Source organism: Aythya marila (assembly GCF_965140915.1).
Source record: "Aythya marila genome assembly, chromosome: 17".
In the NCBI taxonomy this organism is placed as follows: Eukaryota; Metazoa; Chordata; class Aves; order Anseriformes; family Anatidae; genus Aythya; species Aythya marila.
Window position 1 is genome coordinate 3486133 of NC_139058.1, and position 21022 is coordinate 3507154.

At 45.8% G+C, this 21022-nt stretch overlaps 2 protein-coding genes across 5 annotated transcripts in view; one reads left to right on the forward strand and one right to left on the reverse strand.

The window, feature by feature from the left end:
• Nucleotides 1-14120, reverse strand: part of RILPL1 (Rab interacting lysosomal protein like 1) — a 23952-nt gene extending 9832 nt beyond the window's left edge. For all 3 annotated transcript variants that reach the window (XM_082774050.1, XM_082774051.1, XM_082774052.1), the window contains exons 1-5: nucleotides 13596-14120; nucleotides 10096-10246; nucleotides 4958-5076; nucleotides 3559-3777; nucleotides 110-282 (exon numbers count right to left, since the gene is read on the reverse strand). In XM_082774050.1, coding sequence (XP_082630176.1) covers nucleotides 110-282; nucleotides 3559-3777; nucleotides 4958-5076; nucleotides 10096-10246; nucleotides 13596-13901 — 968 coding nt within the window. In that variant the 5' untranslated portion in view covers nucleotides 13902-14120. The remainder of the gene's footprint in view (nucleotides 1-109; nucleotides 283-3558; nucleotides 3778-4957; nucleotides 5077-10095; nucleotides 10247-13595) is intronic.
• A 2120-nt stretch (nucleotides 14121-16240) lies between these two features.
• On the forward strand, nucleotides 16241-20781 carry TMED2 (transmembrane p24 trafficking protein 2). 2 transcript variants are annotated; one of them, XM_082774185.1, is made up of 5 exons: nucleotides 16241-16464; nucleotides 17361-17553; nucleotides 17973-17993; nucleotides 19699-19806; nucleotides 20307-20781. In XM_082774185.1, the coding sequence occupies exons 1-5, from the start codon at nucleotides 16285-16287 to the stop codon at nucleotides 20429-20431; spliced, it is 627 nt and encodes a 208-aa protein (XP_082630311.1). In that variant the 5' UTR covers nucleotides 16241-16284; the 3' UTR covers nucleotides 20432-20781. The 2 variants fall into 2 exon arrangements, with proteins under 2 accessions (XP_082630311.1, XP_082630312.1); XM_082774186.1 differs by lacking the exon at nucleotides 17973-17993 and having other exon boundaries at nucleotides 16244-16464.
• Nucleotides 20782-21022: the final 241 nt, after the last annotated feature.

Here is a 21022-nt window from a genome sequence, read left to right on the forward strand (position 1 = left end):
CAGATATAAAAGCTTGTTGGACACTATTTAAGAGCACATTTATTCTTTCTAGACCTGACCTATAGCTCCTCTGTACATAGCATGCAACAGGAGAGAAGACCTAACCTACCTTTTGTAATATAAAAGCTCCTCTTGAAGTAAAAACACTTTAGATTTCAATTCATTCCTCTCATGAAGGACATCCCGGAGCTCCTGCAAAGTGAATCTTGGACGATTTGGATCTTTTAAGTCCATTGCCATCTTTTCCGACTCTGAGAGGCAGTCGTCATTGTTTGGTTCTGTCTAGGAAGCGAAACACAGGCTTTAAATTCACCGTGTGAATGCATTTCTGAGGAGTTTAAAATATTTATCAGTCTAATCCCCAACATCTTTCTTTTCAGCACTATTAAATATTCTTTTAAGAGAAACAGCAGTTTTAAGAGAAAAAATACGAGAGTTTTTTATTTTATTTTTCATGTTAAAAACTGTCAGCAGGAACAGCTCAGAGATCTGATCACTTTGTTCTTTCTTGTGCTCAGATTGACCGATGACACACACAGGGCTGATGATACCATGGCAGCTCTCTGAAAGATGATCTGAGCGCTGTTCTACCGCTCTTCACTCGGTGCTCAGGGGAACCTTGCAGATGAGGATGACCTAAGTGACCTTCAGTCAAAGCCCTGTGCTCACAGGAACCTTTCCCAGAGTTGTATTTTTGGGAAGATGAACACACACAGCCCAATTGTTTCTAGCAGCCTAAAGACTGGGTCCAAAGTGGGTCACCACACAGGTGTGAGCTTTCTTGTGGAGAAATTCCTGTGGAATCCAGATCGCTAGAAAGCCTATTGAAAATGTAAAGCCTAATTTTCGATAAACAAGTCTGTTTAAGGAATGTGTACTTTTAACAAATAGGGTAAATTAAACATCAGCCTTTTATATAAATACTGAAAAAACAGCATAGCAAAAATCATGACAGTTCCTTCCAGTTCTCCCACAAAGAGAAAGTTTGTTTGGATGTAAATATATTAAGTGGAGATTTAAGTTCTTATTGCCTTAATGCCTTTATTCAAAAATGCAGAATTGGTATTAGCACTAGGATCTAGCTAAAAAGTGGAAGAAATCTGCAGACAAAACAGCAGAGCAATGTTCATCTGTCCATTTGTTTGATTCACCCCATTAACCCAAACGCATTCCTTTACACAGACTGTATTAAATAAAGATAGATGCACAAGAGTTTCACAGGAACCTGTGAAACACACAAACACTTTTCTTCTTCACCCTCCTAGGTTAGAGTCTGAGCTGGTTTGTACAAATAACCTCTTTTTTGCTAGATTTTGCTCAAATCATCAAAGACTGAGGGCTGGTAGCCAATGCAAATGTACTTGCCCAAAGCCAACAAGCGATGTCCATGGCAGAGCACGCAGCTATTTGAGCTGCACGCCTGCCACTGCAATTCCTGTCTAACCATCAGCCTGGCACAGAGAGCGGGGAACGGCTCTAATTAGAAGAGGCACCATTGCCACAGACCAGATGAGCTAGAGAGAGGTGAAGAATGCATCCTTTCTCCCCAGAGACTGAAGACACTTTCACTCCTGCTGGCTTCGGGCCTGGGCTCGGTGGCCCCGTTTACAAAGCAGGGTGTCCTGGCTGAATCAGCAGCAGTGAAGTCATCCTCTTATTATTAATACACTGCTTGCCCAATTCAGCAGTGACATGTTAACAGTGGCTGTTACATTCCTGGGGGTACCAGGGCACCCCATCAGCCTTTGCCTCTGCTTCCTGATGTACAGCCCTGCCTCCTAAAAGCGAATTAGATGGTTTGCTCTCTGCTGCAGTCCGTCAGGCACGTACAATGCTGCTGTGCTTCTTCAATGGCTTGGTACTGGAGCTCTTACCAGCACAAGCTCTATACCACAGTGCTCCTTGAAGTTCTTTCATCTCGTAATATCCCTTATCCTACAGCACATTTGCTTGAGTAAGACAGAAGTGGTGTCACATGCACAAAGGAAACTAATAGGAACCATGAAGAAGACTGAGAGATACAGCAGAGCAGAGAAACATCCCCTTGGATTTGCATTTTTACTACTCTGATCTCAGCACCAAGCCAATTTGCAGATTTTCATTTTGCCTGTTCCAGCAAGTATTTGAGTATGCAACATTTGCTCTTCATGAACATTTGTGCTAGTAACGCTTCACTGCACAAATTCTAGTGGGAAGCAAAAGCAGGAATATGGCCAAAGTTATTTCCTCTAAAACATGCCTTCAAATATTTATGTGTTGATTCTGCAGCAATAGAGCAGCTCTGTCCCGATAATTAGATCAAAATGCCATAAGTAGTGCAAGAGTCAAGTGTGCTCTCACTCATTTTTGAAGCACAAGACCCCAGTTTTCCTGTCACTTCTTGGATTAAGAAAATTCTTATTCAGTTGTGAACAATCACAGTGAGGCAATGGATAGAAGCATGGTCAGTAAGAACAGAAAGCACAGCAAGTCTCTGCAAAACTTGTATTTTCAAATCTCTGGACACATACTGAGGGGTTGCAGTGAAATGCTGTTACTTGTTTGGTCATAACAGAGCATATCACGGAACTGTGACTGCACTGTGTTTTGTTTCTACCCCAAAGGCTTATACGCTATTAATTTGTAAAGCCACTGTAAATAAAACCCAGAAGATACAAATAAAAAAATCACCCACAAAGCATGCAACGAGCAGTTGTACTGGAGTTGCAGAAGGATGTTTAGATTGAGTTGCTCAAAATATTCAAGGGAAGGGGGAAAATGACATTCTTCTCCCTGTGCAGAGCTACAGATACGAATTTACAAACCCACAGCACAGCTTTGTTCTGGACATGGCAATGGCTGCGTCTCGTGCATGGTTTAGACAGGAACCATTCTAACCGCAGGGCTCCTCAGCAGTTACAGACCCATAATGACCATCACGAGTATCACAAGATTCATCTCCCTGAAATGACTGAATGCCAGAAGCTGGACTAACATTCAGGCCTGTTTGTCCCACTGCAGACCGAGATGTGAGACAGATCTAGTGTTTGTAGAGACTCAGCAGAGACTTTTGTAAAGAGTGTTTGTAAAGACTCTTGGAGATGCTGTTCCTAGTCAAGTCACTGGCACAACCTAGGCTTGCCTGCACACGCAGCCAGGGAGAGCTTTAGCAGTGTGACAGCAGCCAGCCCTCCCTCCACCTTTTGTTCTTCATTCTTTACGTTACGTCCAGAGGCCTGAAGAGGACAGGTAGCATTTTAAGATTATGAAACAGAGATTTCAGGCAAAGCAGGCATATTCCACTGCATGTGAGCGTTCTGTCCTCAGGCACTGTCTGCCTGCAGAGTTCTGCATTGCCTCTGGGACCCCTTCTGACACAATTTCTTTTCTACTGTGGTTCTCACGCCACCACTGTCATAGTGCTGTGCACCTTCAGGACCTGTTGGGGCTTGCAGATTTTCATGTTCAACCACCACTGCTTCTGATGCATGTTGATCACATTTAGCCAAAGAAGAGGTGTTATGAAGACTAAGGCTCTGTAAAAGGCTGTTTTAAGAAGTGATTTGTAGTGCCTCTTACCTTTATTTCCTCCCCATTTTGGCTGTCCTCACCCTGCAGTTTTTCCCTCAGTTTCCCCAGCTCTGCTCGTAGGCTGCCCATCTCCTGCTCCTTGGTTTGCAGATATGCTTCTAACTCCACCTTCTGCTCGATTAGTGCCTTCCCCTGAGCCTCAACAACAGTGATCCGGTGCCGCAGATCGTGGTTAATTTTCATTAACCTGTTCTGTTGCTGCTGAAGCTGCAAATGTAGAAGGTCAGTAGAAGTTCAGTATCCATTCAGCTATCAGCCATAATGGACAAGTCCCAAATATTACGTTAAAGAACACGTACTGAGTTCCTGTTAAATCTGATCTTGAAAATTCTCCTCACTCCCTTACTCATTTTTTAATATCTAATCATCTAATACTGTTGCAGGCACCAAAACTTCTTTAACTGGTTTCCAGAGTAAAAAAAAAGAAGTACTCTCCCCAAAGCACAAAGAATTCTCCAGCTAAAACCAAATCCATCACTTCCAATATAATGTTTCAAAAAAGCAAAATTCAAGGACAGGGTGGATTACAGGATTTTGAATCACTTCTTAAACCCAAAGTAGAAAAGAGAAAGACAAGGCAGAGAAATCCTTACTATTCAATTTATAAGCACTTTCCTTTGAGCCTGTAGGTGAAGATGGGAAGCAAAATACATGTAAGGAGGTCATAACACAGACAGAACCATGACATCAAGTGACTGCCAAGGTCATGATGAAGTCTGTGACTCACTTAAGACTAAATAAACTCTTTTATCTTAAATCTTTTGTGCACTCCCCATCCCCTCAGAGACCTTCTGGTCGCTGCTGGTGAATGTTAAGTGACCTGGGCTGGGCTCAGGCCCCTTCCTCCCTCCCTCCTTCCCCTTCAGTGTGCACAGAGGTAATCCACATCGCATCCACGGCGTGCGAGTGCATGAGTGGAGTCCCTGCTGCCAAACTCTGTGGAGAGTACATAAAAAATACATAGTACCTGCTCACCCAAAGCAGGGGTGGGTTGAGGAATGGGACTGCTGAGAAAGGCTGCACTGCCAAAGCAGAGATTCATGAAGCCAGAGCAGGTTACCTGTCCTGTTCCCATGAAAGGAGGGAGGTGTCAGGTCTTCAAGGAAACAAACAAAACAACAACCCGTCCTTCCTCCTCCTTCCTCCCTTGTTACACTGGTTTCCAGTCATGTTCCAAGTGTGCCTGGTCCCTCCAAACGCAGCAAAGGGCGTGTGCCTGCACCGCCTGCCTCATCATTTGGGGCATTCCACAGTTGTGCTGGACGCATCAATTTCTGGACTGATAATCTGACATTGCTTAAAAATTCCACTTCAACTTAAATTTGAAAGAAAGCTACAGAAGCATGGGTGAGAAAGAAGGGAAGTAGGAAGAGCAAGAGCCACTTACAGCCTCTACATCCTCATTTTTAAGTCCGAGTTCCCGGTCCTTTGCCCTGATTTCATCCCTCTGTTTATCTACGACTTCCTTCAGCTTCTTCATGACTTGCCGCTCTCTCTCCGACATTCCTGGTTAAAAAAGGAACACAGAAAACAAACTGAGGACAAGCAGGAGCTGCTCAGACTGAGAACAATAACAGAAGTATTTGGATAAAGACTCTGGAAGGTGCCTGCTGGTAGAATTAAAGAGAAGCTGCTGGGAGATGCTTTGAAGGTTACTTTGAGGGCAGCAGGGAACACAGATGACAAAGTCCACTCTACAAAGCCACTGCACAGAAACTCCTTGCAAAAGGAACCAACACTCCTCAGAAACATTTACAACAGTGAAGTGATACTGCTGTATGTGCTGCCTCTGTGGCTTTACATCAGTGTTCACTTTATGCCCCATGGAGCTGATTTATTTGGGTGATAAGCTATAGAAACAGGTGGCTAAGACCTTAAATTTTGTCTTGCAACCCGTTCCCCATCCTATTGTATAATAATTCACCTTCAGGATAATTGTACTACAGAGAAAAGTACCATAGGGCCTTTCACTTTGGAAAGATATTTGGAACACTGCCAAGATTCCACCATTGATCCTGTTTGAAGATGAGTAAGGGATTAGCTTAACCTGAAGTCTGACCAGTGAATCATTAAGATATGCCATAAATCACAAAGTAGAAAGTGTTATTCCATAATCTGCCATTACAGAGATGATCAAGAACTCCTGGACTACAGCAACGGGCTCTTCAGAGCAAACAAAGCAGAAGATTTACCTTGTTAGGATGATAAATCTATTGCACTAACTTTTTCTTGTCATTGTACAGAGATGTGCAGTCTGATGATCCTGAACTGTCACGTAAAATCACCTTGCACAACGTCCCTTTTGATGGCTTGTAGATTAGAGGCAGCAACCAGGGCACTGTGTGGCTGCTTGTTCTGTTACCTCTGGCAAAGCACTTCGTTACCTGGGTCCTCAGCTTCCTCCACCCATGAAAGCAAGTAGTGATAATTGACTCAGCTCCCTGGGATGGCTGGAAAGCTACTTCCTTCTGTATTAATGCAGTTCCCACATGAAACCCAGTGCATGCACATCCAGTGGAGCCAGCTGCTCAAGTCTCTACCTTCTGACATCAGCTCTGACTCCTGGTTATGTTCTTCCTTCATCAGAGAAATCCAAAATTGCTCCCATAAGATGGGTATGTTGCATGCCTTTAGGGACTCCAGCTTACAGAGTTTAGGAACAGTAGCTTACAGCTACATTTGAACTGGTAGATAATACAACGGAGCAAGACAGACCTGAGAGGGACAAAGGGAGCAGGAACTCTGGTGGGTGTGCACTTCTGCAGTAGCTGGGGGTTCCAATGTGGGTGTACAAAGCATGTCACTGCAAACAAGAACAGCAGCTTAGGTCCCTCATTAAAAAAGCACTTGGAATCTCCCGGAGCAAAGACCAGGTAACTGCTCTGCTGGGAAAAGGACTGGGGATCAAGGCTGGCTGGGAAGCTAGTTCAGAGGACGTGTTCCCATCAAAGCCCAGAAATCAGCTGAGTGACGACGTGGTGTTCATGTTCTCGTATTACATTCTTATCTTTTTAAGTTCTATGATAAGTCTGCTCTATTTCGGGAGCCTGGTCCTCTTTGTGTTGCAGGTTCTAGTGTTTTGCAGGATACTTTTCATTCTTCACTGCAGTAAGGGCTCATACCCACTTAGGAGGACAAGTAGACACTGACACATGCTGCTGCTTGCTCTCCTAAAAGATCCACACTCCTATCACGACACAGGGCTGGAGGGCTAGAAGCCTGTACCCAGCCCTGACACCTTTCTGATCCCTAAACCTCTGACTTAGTTTCCTGACTTGCAGGGACATAGGAAGACAGGAGAACTTTGATAACAACTGAAGGGAGCTGTGTAGAAGAAAGAAAAAACAAACACAACCAACCAACAACCAAAGAGCCAGACGAGGACCCTTGCACCAGCCAGCACAACAGACCACCGGAACCTCCCCACAACTTGTTCTTGTTTACCTGCAGTTCCTGAACCCCGCTGTATCTGCAAAACCCTGCTACAGGTTCCTGGATCCACCCTTCCCCAGCCACTCTCAGGGCTGGGGCCTAAAACATCGGCTGTATCTTAAAACAAAACAAAACAAACAAACAAACAAACAAAAAAACACTCCAAAACTTTGCCCTGAGGTACAGAGGAACTGCAGTGAGACTGACCAGCAGTTGTACCCCAGTAGGAGCTAAGAATAGTGAGTGCAGCTATATTCATTAGTATTTGTGCAAAGCTTTGAGATTTCTAGATAGCAGGTGCTATTTAAAGAATAAAGTACCATTTCGGTGCTGACTGCTTTTCCTCCCACTGTACTCATTTTTCTCTGTAACATTTGGTGAGCATCAAAGACTCAATTGTGTGCATTGATCAGTACATTATCCTCTTTATTTCAGGAGGAGAGGAAAGAAAAGGTGGGAAGTGTTTTGAAACAGTCACTCACATCTTCCATTTCTCAGGCACTAGGGAAGAGGAGAGGGAAATCACCAAGTGCCCTAAATGTAACGTAATTATCTCTAAATGACTCAAACTATGATATCTGCAACATCTTAAAGGGCACACCCAGCTGGCTTCTACAGGCACATCCTATGAATTCAGAGCTTCCTGTGAATGGCTGTGATCACTACATTGTTCTAAGGAGCAAGAGAAAGGAAGGAAAGGAAGGAAAGGAAGGAAAGGAAGGAAAGGAAGGAAAGGAAGGAAAGGAAGGAAAGGAAGGAAAGGAAGGAAAGGAAGGAAAGGAAGGAAAGGAAGGAAAGGAAGGAAAGGAAGGAAAGGAAGGAAAGGAAGGAAAGGAAGGAAAACCATCCTTTATGTTCATGCTTGGAGACGTGTTTACTGTTGAGTTTATACAACATCTGTTGCAAGAAGCCAAAGCGTGGTCAGGGTCTGTGGCACTTCTTAAACATTCAGAACAGAAATTTGCCTTCACTTTGGAAAGGGAACAGCAGGCTGCGCAGCAGCTGAGCACAAGAGGTTTACATGACTGTGGGCACCCTGCTGCCAGTCCGTATTACCATCACCAGCCTGGGAAGGCAGCTCCTCTCGCAGCAGAGACGCAGCAGCCTGCTTGTCCTGTTTGACACACGGGTCAAGTCTGCTTGTGGCATTTCACTAGGATATTCTGTTCAGTCACCACCAGCAAATATGCACTCGGTTTGAGCTCAGGGAGGAGGAGTATTAACGGAGGTTGCAGATTCATTTTTAACCTCTCCTATGTATTTTGTATTCTGCCACATGGAGCCTTTCATACAAAGACTGCTTGGCTCAGGCTCTCAGGGAGCATATGCTCCTCTTATTTATATGGGATTGTGTTTGCCTTTCTCACGAACACCTTCATTATGCTAAACCAAGGCTCTGTGAACTATAATGTGACTATTAATTGGCAAGATTGAATCTCAAAGCCTTAGCACACCCAGATCACTGGCCTCTGTTACCCGTACTAAAAACAACTCCTTCAACTAACTGTCTGGTGAGCAGGCAGCAAGCTGCTAATCCCAGGATAGTTAGCCACTAAAGGAAGACATGAGCACACCACCAAATCATGCTGAGATATGACTGGAGTCTGGGTAAAGTTTGTCTAGCCAACAAAGCGTTTAGCTTGAAAACCTGCCTCTGTAGAGTCTGCATGTATCAGATCAAATGATGGAGAGGGGAAAAAAGCAGCACGACTACTTTTTGACATTATCTAAACAAGTAGTTGGAGACAAACCTGATTCCACTCATTAATGATAAAAATTCCTAAAAAATTAAAACAATTGGGCTTGTTTTAACAGGTCCCACTAACAAGCTGAGGTTACTGTAAGTGAGGGTGATTTGACTTGAACTGATCAGTTCAGCTAATGAATATCAGCGATCCCAGAATCTGATCTCTGGAATGGGTTTTGTTTGTTTTGTTATACTTGCGTAGACACAGTAAAAATAACATGCAAAGCATGTGTGGCATTTGCTTGGCTAGCCGAATGTAAAGAGTATGGCTATATTTAAATGCAAGCACATGAGCTGCAGTGATCTAGATACCCACTGGAAAAAAAGACGAAAAAACAAAGGGGAAGATGGTTCTTTATAACAACACATCAGTCTTTATGGTCTGTGACACATCACTGCCACTCTGACACTTGCCATGGAGTTTTTAAGCTGGCATTGAGCTACTTCCTAGAGATTAATTGACTACTAAATTGAAGGAACTGCATTTGTTTTAGAAAAGTGGTAATCTTTAAAGTTTTAATAATTTTTGCTTTGAATTGTGGAGCAAAAAGACATCTGTTCCTCTCCCCCTGCTCTTTGGAAAGAGCTATTTGCTGAGCTGTGGGTAAGAGCTGAGGACAGCAGCTGTTTCAGTCACTGCAGCAAAATCTACCTGCAGTTGCCAGTCAGAACCTTTTGTCTTGAAATTCATTCTGCCTCCAGAAAGGTGCTCATGAATTAATCAGTTATTTCAGCTCTTCGGGATTCACCCACTTCCTACTTTCTAAATCTCTTCACCTACTCTAAACTGATTGCAAGTGTCTTGAACAGGTGAGGGAATCCTAAAAGGTAGTAAACCAAGTAAAATCAGCCTCTCAACGTATTTTTATAGCATATCGCTGCATGGTGGATTGATGTAATTCAGACAAATCTTGATTAGTTGCTTTACAAACAATTATCCTGTGTAGACTGACAGTTACACTTATTTTTGTGCATAACGGTGTGAAATTGCTGAATGGATTATTTTTTGTGTTAGAAAATGTAAGGAGGGATTAAGAATGTTTTTGCAAAATGCTAGCTAAAAAGAAAAAAAAACAAAACACAACAGTAGACCAAACAATGATGCTAGACTACTTTCAGAGATGCTTCTCAGCCAAACAGAAAGCTGTTCAGGCTTCTCTTTCCATCCTGCCCCCACCTCTTATGCCTCCAGTGTAATCACGTGTTCAGAAATTGTCACTTCAGAAAAAAAAACAAACACCTGCATTAGTCTATAGAAAAAAGAAATCCAGAATATCCAAAGTATTTTGATAATGTATTGCTTTTCATAACAAAAGCAAGTACTGAATTTGAAATACCAAACTTGCCTTCATGCTTCTGAAATTCCTCTTCCGTGAAATTAATGTCTTTGTGAGACAAGTTTGTCATCAGTTGTTTATTCTCCTCCTGCAGCTGTGCAATTTGGGTAAGAAGGTCCTGTGCTTCCCCTCGCCAGACATCCTCCACCAGTTCTAATTCCTAAAAGGTAGATTTAAACACATTAAGAGTCTTGGACTGGACTATTCACAGATCAAACCAGCAACAATCCTACTTCAATTCTTACGGAAAGCAATTACAGGAAACTACTTTGAATTTCTTGGAAAATATTTACTTTTATGATGCCAGCATCAAAAAAATGAGTACCAGTCTCCATATGCTAAATGCTGAATGTAAACAAAAGAGGAGTCAATTCCTGATGCAAATGTTTTTGATGTGTGAGTTACCCAAAGAGTGGCTACTTACTCCCCATTTTTCTGTGAGAAGATTAAGCGGATTGCAATACAGCCAAACTCGAGCAAGAATTACCTCTTGCATTGCTAAAAGCAACCACGAAGGCTGTTATAAACGCCCCAGAAACATCACAGCACAGACAAGGGGAGGCAGCATTAGGCATGCTCATTTGGAAGGAGCAGCATCTGAATTTCTGTTACAAAACAAGTGTAAAACATGGAGTGCCTGAGACTGTGCCGCAGACTCAGAGCTCATAGTCTGAATGGTAAACACAAGACAAAACTGTGCTGCTTCTTACAGAAATTGTTCTGTATGGAAGTCTTGAGGGACATCTACGTTAGCGGCAGCGAGAACGGTCAAAACACCAGCTCCCATTTGTCAGGACACCGCATGTCAACAGCAGCTGTCGCCAATCCCAGTAAAGGTCAAATTAGGACAAAAAGTATAAGTGCTCAAGGAAAAACGGTTGTATTAGAGTTTCATTTGTTCCAAACGTCTTTGCCATAAACCATATTTTTGTAGTGGGGGCATTCTCTACTCCATTTTCATGTGCATGCTTCAAACAGAAAAAGCTGCCTGCAAATCACTGCAGCCAGGCTGAGTCACTTGCTGACTTTTGCATTCATCCAGCAGGCCCCTCTCCTACCTAACAACAAAACACTCAGACAACAACCCCGCCAAGCACAGCTCTAGGCTAAAATAAGCTCAGCTGAGAGATTAAAGGATAGCTCTCTGCTTTGAATGCATGCTCTTGACACTGGGAAATCACGTTCCTATTGATTTCCGGGTCCAAATAAAATGCTATTTTATTCCAGCATTTATTATTGCATCACTGTCATTTTATAACCTCTGTTAGTGTGCTACGAGCTTTGCAGAAAACACTACGACAGATTATAAACAACATATAGAGCGTTGTAAACTATGCAGACTTGATTAAGAAAATTTCATGAATCACAGCTATTTTTACCTGAAACTCTTTTTATCTTGAGAAATACAAATCTGTAATGAAACTGTTTACTGCCCAATAATACCTAGACGATTTACAGTGATGCTGCATGTTTTAACTCTGTAGCCAGAACAACGTGCTGACCTAGTTTAGGAAATGAAACAGCACATTCACCAGCTATAAGCATACTGATAAAAAATAGAACACACAAAACCCCAGACTATCTAAACTTACCTAGTGTACAGGGAGCTACCCTGTAAACACACAACTATACCAAGGTTTAACCTGGCAAACGTTCTTATTTATTGCTACTGAAGAGCCCGAGGAACTGGAGCAGAAGTAAACTCCTGAATCCTCGCTGGCAGAGGTGTCTGACAGAGCAGGCAGGAGACCTGCGGGTCTGTAGGTGCCAGCCACCTCGAGACACTCCAGCCACTCTCAGCCAGGCAAGAAGGATTCCCACCTGAAGGCTGAGTGCTCTGAGTGCTAAGACCCCATCAATTGCTGCTTGCCAAGGATGCTAAAAGCTGCCTGGATTGGCTTTTGGATGCTTCTTGTTCACAAGTATGTCCCAGTCTCTGCCCTTTTGTGTTTACCAGTATCTGTCCTGTGAGAGTTCGCCTTGAAACGCTCGCACTGGAAGACAGCAGGATGTGACACTACTGGACTGCAGCAATGCAGCGTGCTGGAAATCGACTTAATTTAAAAAAATGCATCGTATATTTTATTTTCCCCACTGAATGTTTCCACACAAGTTTCACATGGATTGTCTGAACGCTCCGTGAGCCACTCTGTGACTACTGGAGAAACCAGCAGAGTACTGGTGGTTAGCTGGCAGGGGCTGGGTGGCACCTGGCAAGCACAGCCATACGTGGCTGACATGTTTAGGAAACTTCTTAACACAGGCGTGGACTTCAGAGGCATCTATGCAGACTGTCAGCTTTTCCAGCGATACTGGGTGCTGCTACCAGTCTCAGGTCAGTGTCCATTTCACCAAGCAGAATTTTTTTAGTATCTAGAAATAAAGAATTCCTGCTGGCTGACAGTACAGTGGTCTCAGGGAAACAGCAGAGATCTGACTGCAGACACAGCACAGGACCAGCACAACAGCCCACCCGCTTGCTTCCATGATCTGTTAGAAGGCAAAGGCATGGGTTTGGGATGTGCTGTAATTGCATCCATTCTCTAGACCAGTAGCCTTCATTTTCTGGAGACTTACCAGGGCTTTATACACTAAAGATCTTCTACCATCCTTTTCAAGACCCTGTCCTAAGACTCCTTCTGCAAAACATTGCAAGAATTGCCCTGGATTTTTCATATGCTAAGCACAAGTACCCCAGCTGATCCTTTTAAACAGACCTAAAACTTCCTCAAATAAATGCAAACTAACACTTGGAGCTTGGGGTCTCACTTCCAGAAATTCCCCATTTCCTCTTTAATCTCGACCTGTCTGAGCAAGCAGGGATGGATCGAGGCAGCAGCGATGCTTTAGCAGTCCCTTGCTAGAAGAAACATTTATTTCGATCAGTTATCCGCCTGGTGTGAAAACTAGATCTGGCACTTCCATTGCACCAAGTGGCACAGCTCATGCTGTCCTGCCGCATGAGGGTAACAGGATATGGGAAATGATCTCCATCCACCTTGGGCTTTCATGGGGTCAGGGGATGCTGCACCAACCCTGGGTCAAGCTAAGGGACCTCGTGCTGTCAGAGGATGGAGCAGGAGCCTGGGGGAGCGCTCCTCCCTACTCTTCAGCTCAAACACTGACCTGAAATCCTCGGTCCTCTGTCTCTCTCCTATGCCTTGCCTACCTGATGAGCGTGCCAGGAAGACCGGAGGAGCTCCGGAGACACAAGGGTATCGCAGGCACTGACTTCTCCTGGCCTAGCAGGAAGCAGCGCAGTCAGGAGAGAGGAGGACTTGGAGGGAAACACACTGGGAAGGAAAGGCGGCGACTGGGGAAGGGCTGGGGGACGGGAAGGAGGCAGGGAACTTCCAGGAGGGAATTAAAACACCCCGATGACAACCACACACCCAAACCCGTGGCGGTGGTGAAGGCAGCATCCCCATGGGGCTCTCCCAGCCTCCTCCTGGCTCTCCCCCAGGCCGTCGGGGCCCGTATCCCTAATATCCCCCCGCATCCCCCCGCACCTTCTGGTGCTTCCTCTCCTTCTCGATGCGATCCATCCTCTCCAAGCGGAGCCGGTCGAGCTCCAGGCGCAGCTCCTCCAGCTCGGGGTTGATGTGGTTGCGGCTCACCAGCACCTCGAGGATCTCCAGCACCCTCACCACCTTGGGCATGAGGCGGGCGATGGCCTCGCAGCCGTGCTGGTCGATCACCCGCTCAAACTCCTGCCCCACGGCCGAGGCGATGTCGTACACGTCCATCACCGTCAGCTCCGCCGCGTTCTTCTCCAGGGCGGGCGGCGCCACCACGCCAACGCCGCCGCCGTCCATGGCTCGCCCGGCCCCGCGGAGCCCTCATAGGCGGCGGGGAGCCCCCTCCTCACGGGGCGCTCTCCTGGCCGGGGACCCCCTGCCCGGCTCGGCTCTGTCCGGCCCGGTGCTGCTCTGCCCCGGGGGGACGCGGCTCGGATGGCTGGGGGGGGCTCGCACTTGGCCGGGAGGGAGAGGAGGGGACGGGGAGGGGACGGGGAGGGAGGGCAGGGGAGGGCGAGGGCTCCCCGCCGCCGCCTCCTCCTCCTCCTCCCGGCCTCGCCCCGAGCTCGGGGCCAATGGAAGGCACCGGGAGGGCCGGGGGAGGCCCCGCGCATGCCTGGGACCGGCGAAGGGAGGCCGCCGGGGGAGGCTGCTCGGGGCTCGGTGCCCGCCCGAGGCTGCTGCGGGGAGAGGGGCACCCGGCGAAGGGGTGCTTGGGGCTCTGGGTGCTGCTTCTGCCCGGGGTTCCCCAGGAAAAGCCTCGCGTGGGTGGTGGAAAAAGTGCGGTGAGGTTTTGGGGGTCTGCCTGAGTGCTGCCCAGCTCTCCAGGCTGTACGCAGCACTGTAAGGCTTCACCGCAGTGTCTGTGCAGCATCCAGGGGTCACCACAGCCCCCGTGTTCAACGCTGTCCTGTAGGCATCAGGACATGAGGCAGGGAGATGATTCCCGCTGCAAAAGAGTTAACGAGGGCTGAGGGTAACGGGTGGCTCCACGCAAACGTAATGGGAGCCACAAAACCAAGTTCTGTGTGATAGTAATGGTCTTGCTCGCAACGTTTTTGGGTTTAGGTCCTTGCTCTGCAAGAGTAAAGAGAGTATTTATGCCTGGACACGTGTTCAGGGTATCACTGAGGACTTCATGTGCAGAAGTAGTTTGCTGGCACAAATCAGCTTAGTGATGAATCACATTAAACCAAGATACATTCTTCTGGTTAAGATTTTCAGTACTTTTGCCTTCAGGTGTGACCGTGTGCTTTTGAATGTTCTTAGGGTGATTAGTGAGAGGTGCTGTGGATGAGACTTAAGATATAAATGTGCCCTGAATTGCTCTAAGTTCTAATTCCACTACTTTACACAGTGCAGGAATACTGCATTAAATTTTGGACCAGAGACTGCGAGTGATGTCAAACACTGGAATTAGTCAATGGAAATAAAACTGAAGTTACGAAAACAAAGCTTGGAATGACTAATACATGCTGCATGTTGGGAATACAGAATTAACTCTCTTATTTTTGGCAGATGCAAAATGCCAGCGCAAGTGAATGGGAGGTTTAAGGAACATGAAATGCAATGCTGTGACACTCAAACTTATTTGTGCCACTGTGTCAGCATTGCATTCAGTCACATGTGATGTTTAAAAAACTTCCTTGTGTGCTGTCAGCCAGCTCTTGTCTTTGTTGACCTGGATCATTAAGTTAAAAAAAAAAAAAGCCTCTATACATCTGAGTTTGACATTCAATTGCCTATTTTATAATAATAGTCAATTATATCCTGTGAAAATGTATCTACATGTAGTTTGTGAAACTTCTTGCCAAAACGGAACACCACAGGAAGCTGCCCAAAGTCCCAGGGAGAGCAGGAGGAGGATGAATAATGGCACAGTCATCCTTTCCTGGCCAGCGCTGCTTACGAAACCATGAAACGTGGTAGCAGCACGAGCAGAACGTTTGGAGAGGGCTCTGCAGAACCTCGGGGGATCAGACGTGATGGGGAGTGAGGATTTTGTCTGAGTTAGCGATGAGAACTCGTTCATAACACCAGCACTCAGTATCTGATTTCCTGTTGTTATGTACAAATGCATGTAGGGGAAAAAAAAGTAATAATTTAGAGAATGTGCTAGTGACAAACTACTTTGAGGCAGATGACCTGGGGGGCTCACTGAAACGTGTCAATGTTTCACACGGAAGCCGGTTTGTGCTTAGTGTGTAAACGCTACGGGGCTGCTCGCAGCCTCCCGTGCTGACGGGAGCTCTCGGTGCTTCCCCGGGGCCGCCCTGCCCGTTACCGCCCCCCCCACCCCGGGGCCGCCTCAGCGCCTCAGGCCCCGCGCTCCCGCCCGGTTGCCAGGCAACGCCCCCCTCCCTCAGCCAACGCCGCTCCTCCGCTCTCCGATAGGCCCACCTTCCCCGCCGCGCGCTGATTGGCTCTCCCCTGTGCCTCTCCGCGCCCCTCTCCGTTCTCATTGGTCAATCCGCGCACAATCCCCGCCCCCTCCCCATCCCGCTCTCCCCACCCCACCCTCCCCTCCCTTTGTCCCTCCCCGGCCGCCGTCTCCCCGGCCCGTACGTGGCAGCGGCGCGGCGCTGACCAATGAGCGTCGGCCCCGTGCCCCCGGAAGCGGCGTGGCTCGCGACCGGAAGCGCCGTCCCCTCTTCCTGCCGCCCCGCCGCTGGGCTCCGCCATGTCGGCGCTGCGGGCGGTGCTGGCGCTGCTGGCCGCGCTGGGCGCCCCGGCCGCCGCCTACTTCGTCAGCATCGACGCGCACGCCGAGGAGTGCTTCCTGGAGCGGGTGCCGTCCGGCACCAAGATGGGGCTCATCTTCGAGGTGGCGGAGGGCGGCTTCCTCGACATCGACGTGGAGGTGAGGCCCGGGCCTGCCCGCGCGGGGGGCGCGCTGAGGCGAGGAACCGGGACGGCAGGGGGCTGGGGGGGCTCCGCGTGGTGCTGGGCGGCGGGGGGGCTGCCCGTGGCCTGGCTGCGTGGCTGCTCGGTGGGTGGTTGCCCCCTGCAAAGCGTTAAAATCCGTAGGGGAGCAGTAAACGGGAATTGTTCTCGTCCCGGTGGAGGGCATCTCGCTGCTGGCCTGTGGTAACGCTAACGCGAGGGAGCTGCTGCTGAAATGGAGCGGAGCTCTTTACGTTTGCCCGATGGCCCGAAGCAGGAAATAGTCAGGAAGCCGCGAAACCCCGCTCGGTTATCGCCGGTGGAACCTCGGCAGCTGGGCCTGGCGGCCTGCTGGGGTGGGAGACATCAGGCCACGGCGAGCCCGAGCGTTCGCTGCTCTGGCCCTGTCAGAGAAGGCAGTTGCAGCACTACAGGGTGTTATAGCCAAAGCCGTGTTGACATACTGCAGGATGCCCTTTTTTCCTTTTTGTTTCCTTACAAACACCAGAGATAAGGTTTCTCTGCAGTTGTTAATTTGGCTAACAGCCAGCCTTGTGGCCGGAGTTGCAGCCAGCTCACATCTCCCTTGTTGAATGCCTCTTATCTTGAGGACAGATGGCCAGTAATCGCAGCCAGAGGGCGAGGCTTCTACGTGGCTTGCCTTACTGAGAGTTTTAGAGATTCCTGTGCAGAAAAATGCAGCGTTACTTTGGGTTGTGGGAAGGAAAACAAAAGAATGCCAAAGCAGTCAGAGCATGGGTGCTGTTGTGAATCTGACTAGATAGCTTCAGGATGTGCATGCGATCTGTCATGATGCATTTTAAAGCGCTGTATGTTAAATAAAATGTATGATATCTTGTTTTCCCTGTTCAGATTACAGGGCCTGATAATAAAGGGATTTATAAAGGCGATCGAGAGTCCAGTGGAAAATACACATTTGCTGCCCACATGGATGGAACTTACAAGTTTTGCTTTAGTAACAGAATGTCCACTATGACTCCCAAGATAGTGATGTTCACAATTGATATCGGGGAAGCTCCAAAAGGGCAAGATATGGAGACAGAAGGTGAGGAAGACTCCTGGAAAGAAATTAGCTCCAGCTTGCGAGCTTTTCCGTACATGCATGACTTGTGAACTTGCCTGGCATTCTCAGAATTCCCGATTCTTCAGGCGGTCTAGGTAGCTGTTCTCTTGCACAGCTAGAACGGATATGGATGTTTTTAGACCTCGTGACCCAACTTAATGCAGAATCACCAGGGAATCTCTTGGCCATCTGCAGAAACTAATGCTCTCATCCTTTAGTCTTTTCATCAGCCTCATTCTCTGATTTCTAGTTTGCTCAGCAGTACGTAGATTACTACACGCGTTAGTTGAGCTCTTTGATAAATGTGCTAATAAAAAAAAAAGCTCTTAGCCACGTAAGTTACTGTTTTATCTGCAGCCTTTTGTCCTGTACTTGTGTTCATCTCTTACACTTTTCTCTAGGTGGTGGAGATACCTGGGATGGTATGTGTCCTGATTTTTGAAAGCTCATTAGCATCTTGTCTTTTGCAAATGTTTATTCACTAACAGCTAACGTTTGCTTTTTCTCTGTAATGTTTGTTTGTAGCATGAGAATGTCTTTTTAATAAACTACATAAAAGGTCTGATTCTGAGCAATGCTGAGCACCTGCAAGCTTCCATCGAGGCGTTTATGTACTTAGCAGCTCTTGGGATCGGGTCCTTCAACGGGCCGAGACAGTTGGTCTTCAGGTGGTTATTTATGGCTAATGCAAGACCTGATTAGGAGGATTTTAAGGGAGAATTGAACTAAAACAGTGAACATCCAGGAATTAGATATTTTAGATGCTGTTTACTTTCACTGAAACAAGTGTTGGATAATCAAGGGCTTTTGGAAGCAACAAATTCCATCTCCATTATGAATTAGCAGTAACTTTACAAGAAAACTTCAAATTTGTCATTTGCTGTAAAATAAATGTTTGGGTAACAAGTTCTAAAGTTTTCTTTAGAAATTGCTAACTAAAGCTAGAAGGAAAAGAAGCCTTTTTTGTTATTTTAGCAAGTAAATAACTGTGTGCCTTGAGTGCTTGATAGCTTTTGAACAAATTTAACACATTCCTAACTTGAACTTTTTATAAGTCTTTTTATTGAATCTGAATAGACTCTAAATATGCATCATAAAGAATATTAATGCAGCTTTAACTTTTAAGGCAAACACTTTCCCTTGAGTGTGCTTTTAGTGGATTTAAACAATCCCTGCAGTTGTGGTTTCTTCTCTTACTAATAACTGCACGCATTGCAGTGACCAGTTGGCCATGAAAATAAGGGATTTACAATATTAGCAAAGTGAGTGTGGTTTAGACATCTATTTAGGTTTTAATTATAGCTCGTATGAGTGTTACTCTGTCTGTGGAATGACTGCTTGAACTTCTCTTGGTGCTAGAAAACTTTGAAAATCCCTTGCATCATTCATAATTTTTCTAAGTGAGCAGTTCTTTGAGCATGAAGGTGTTTAAAGGACTCTGTGATTGGCAGGGCACTAAACCTCCAATCTCTGATCCATCCATGTGCTGAATTATCTCAAGCTGATTTCCTGTCATTATTAGTTTATTTTCCTACTCTTCTGCTTTCATGGCATACCAGAACCTGCCCTGTTCCAGGCCCCTTTGGCAATGTTTCTGCTGAATGCCGTGCTTCAGCTAAACAGGAAGATCACAAGATGTGCCACTGCTTCAGAAAGTCATCTCATTTTGCCAGCATCATGATCTTAAGCTAATTCCTCAGTTGTTCTATTTTTGCAAGCTTAACAACTAGAAAAGGCTGTATTGTGAAGATAACTTGCTTGGAATATGTTGAAAGGTATTTGCAAAATAGCTAATGGTATGGTGCTGATCTCATGTGGTCTTACACTCTGTTTTTCTGGAGAAGTATGTCCAGATGGGATACAAGTGGGCTGCACTGCCTGTCCTGGGTGTCCTCTGCCACCCAGAGAAAGGTGTTTTCTCGCTTGTTAAATACCATGGAGATGTGTTAGGAAATGTGGCGGTGCGGTAACAAAACCTTATGGTGCTGTAAGGCTGGGAAGTGCAGTTGTACGGATTGCATTTCTCAGAACTTCCTCTGTGACAGGAAGCTAATTACAACTGTTTGTATGTTCTAACAAACTGGTTTTGGAGTCAATAACAGACTTTCTTCTGAAATTATTCTGCAGCTCATCAGAACAAGCTAGAAGAGATGATTAACGAGTTAGCAGTGGCCATGACAGCCGTAAAGCATGAACAGGAGTACATGGAAGTTCGTGAGAGAATACATAGAGCAAGTACGTGTCTTTGAATTAACTGCCTTCTCAAATGCATTTGAAATCATCTTTTTTTTTTTTTTTTTTTTAGGTTAAAGTCCATAGCAGCTTTTTCATGTTACTAAAAAATTTAGAACAAGTCCTGGAAGTTCTGTCAGTATGGTAAAGAACGTGATTGACACTTGCTATCTTCTTTAATTTGGCTCGTCTCTCATGTAATGAAGATCATTATGCGAAATAATCTTTGCTTAATTGGTGTAAATTCAGTAATTCTTTGAATGTCTTACTCATGAAGATAGCAGTAACGGTGTGGTTCCTAGCACTGGACTAGGACTATGGTTCCTAGTGCCTGTCAGGAATAAAGGGCTAAGACTGCAGAGTCTCAGAGCACTTGTACTGACATAATACAAATATCAGTGATGTAACTCGAAGGTTTATGTGCAATTGTTCAGTTTCTGTGACTAAATAAAGTATGTTTAAGTTTGTTTTAAACTGTTGCTTTTTTTTTTTTCTCCTAACAGTTAATGACAACACAAACAGCAGAGTGGTCCTCTGGTCATTCTTTGAAGCTCTTGTACTAGTTGCCATGACACTGGGACAAATCTACTATCTGAAGAGGTTTTTTGAAGTCCGAAGAGTTGTTTAAGAGTACTGTTCCTGGTCCTGGATTTCAGTTCACTATCTACCAAACATCCTGGTCACAAAAAAAGAGTCATTTAGTTTCTAAACCCTCTTTACTGAACTGTAAAACTTATTTGCTTACGTTCCTTCCTAGTTAAAAATGAATTGTTTTTATATATCTTCTGTAGCAAAAGCTATGCTGAAATCTCATCACTTGATTGGCATATTTTTTTCACTTCAATCTGCCTAGTCTGTATGCTAAGCGAGGTCCAAGCAAGCTGCAAACGCTGTAACTCAACTGTAGTAACAAGCAATGTCGATGTCTTTTCTAACTTTCTGTTTTCATAAGTACTTGCAGTTCTGTCTAGGGAAAACGGTACAAGGCCCTAATGTGACTTGCATTTTTCACGTCTTTAGCCCTGCAGTAGGTGTTATGAAAGAATCTCTTCTTCACATATAGAAACTGCCAAGGAGGAGCGATTGGAACCTTATTCTGAGGAACTTTATTCTGGTAATGAATGGAAGACAGATGACAACTTCCACTCTAGTATGTATACCTGGTTAAAATTGAAAAGGAAGTCTTTAGTAACAGTCCCAAGTACTCCAACTTATTTCT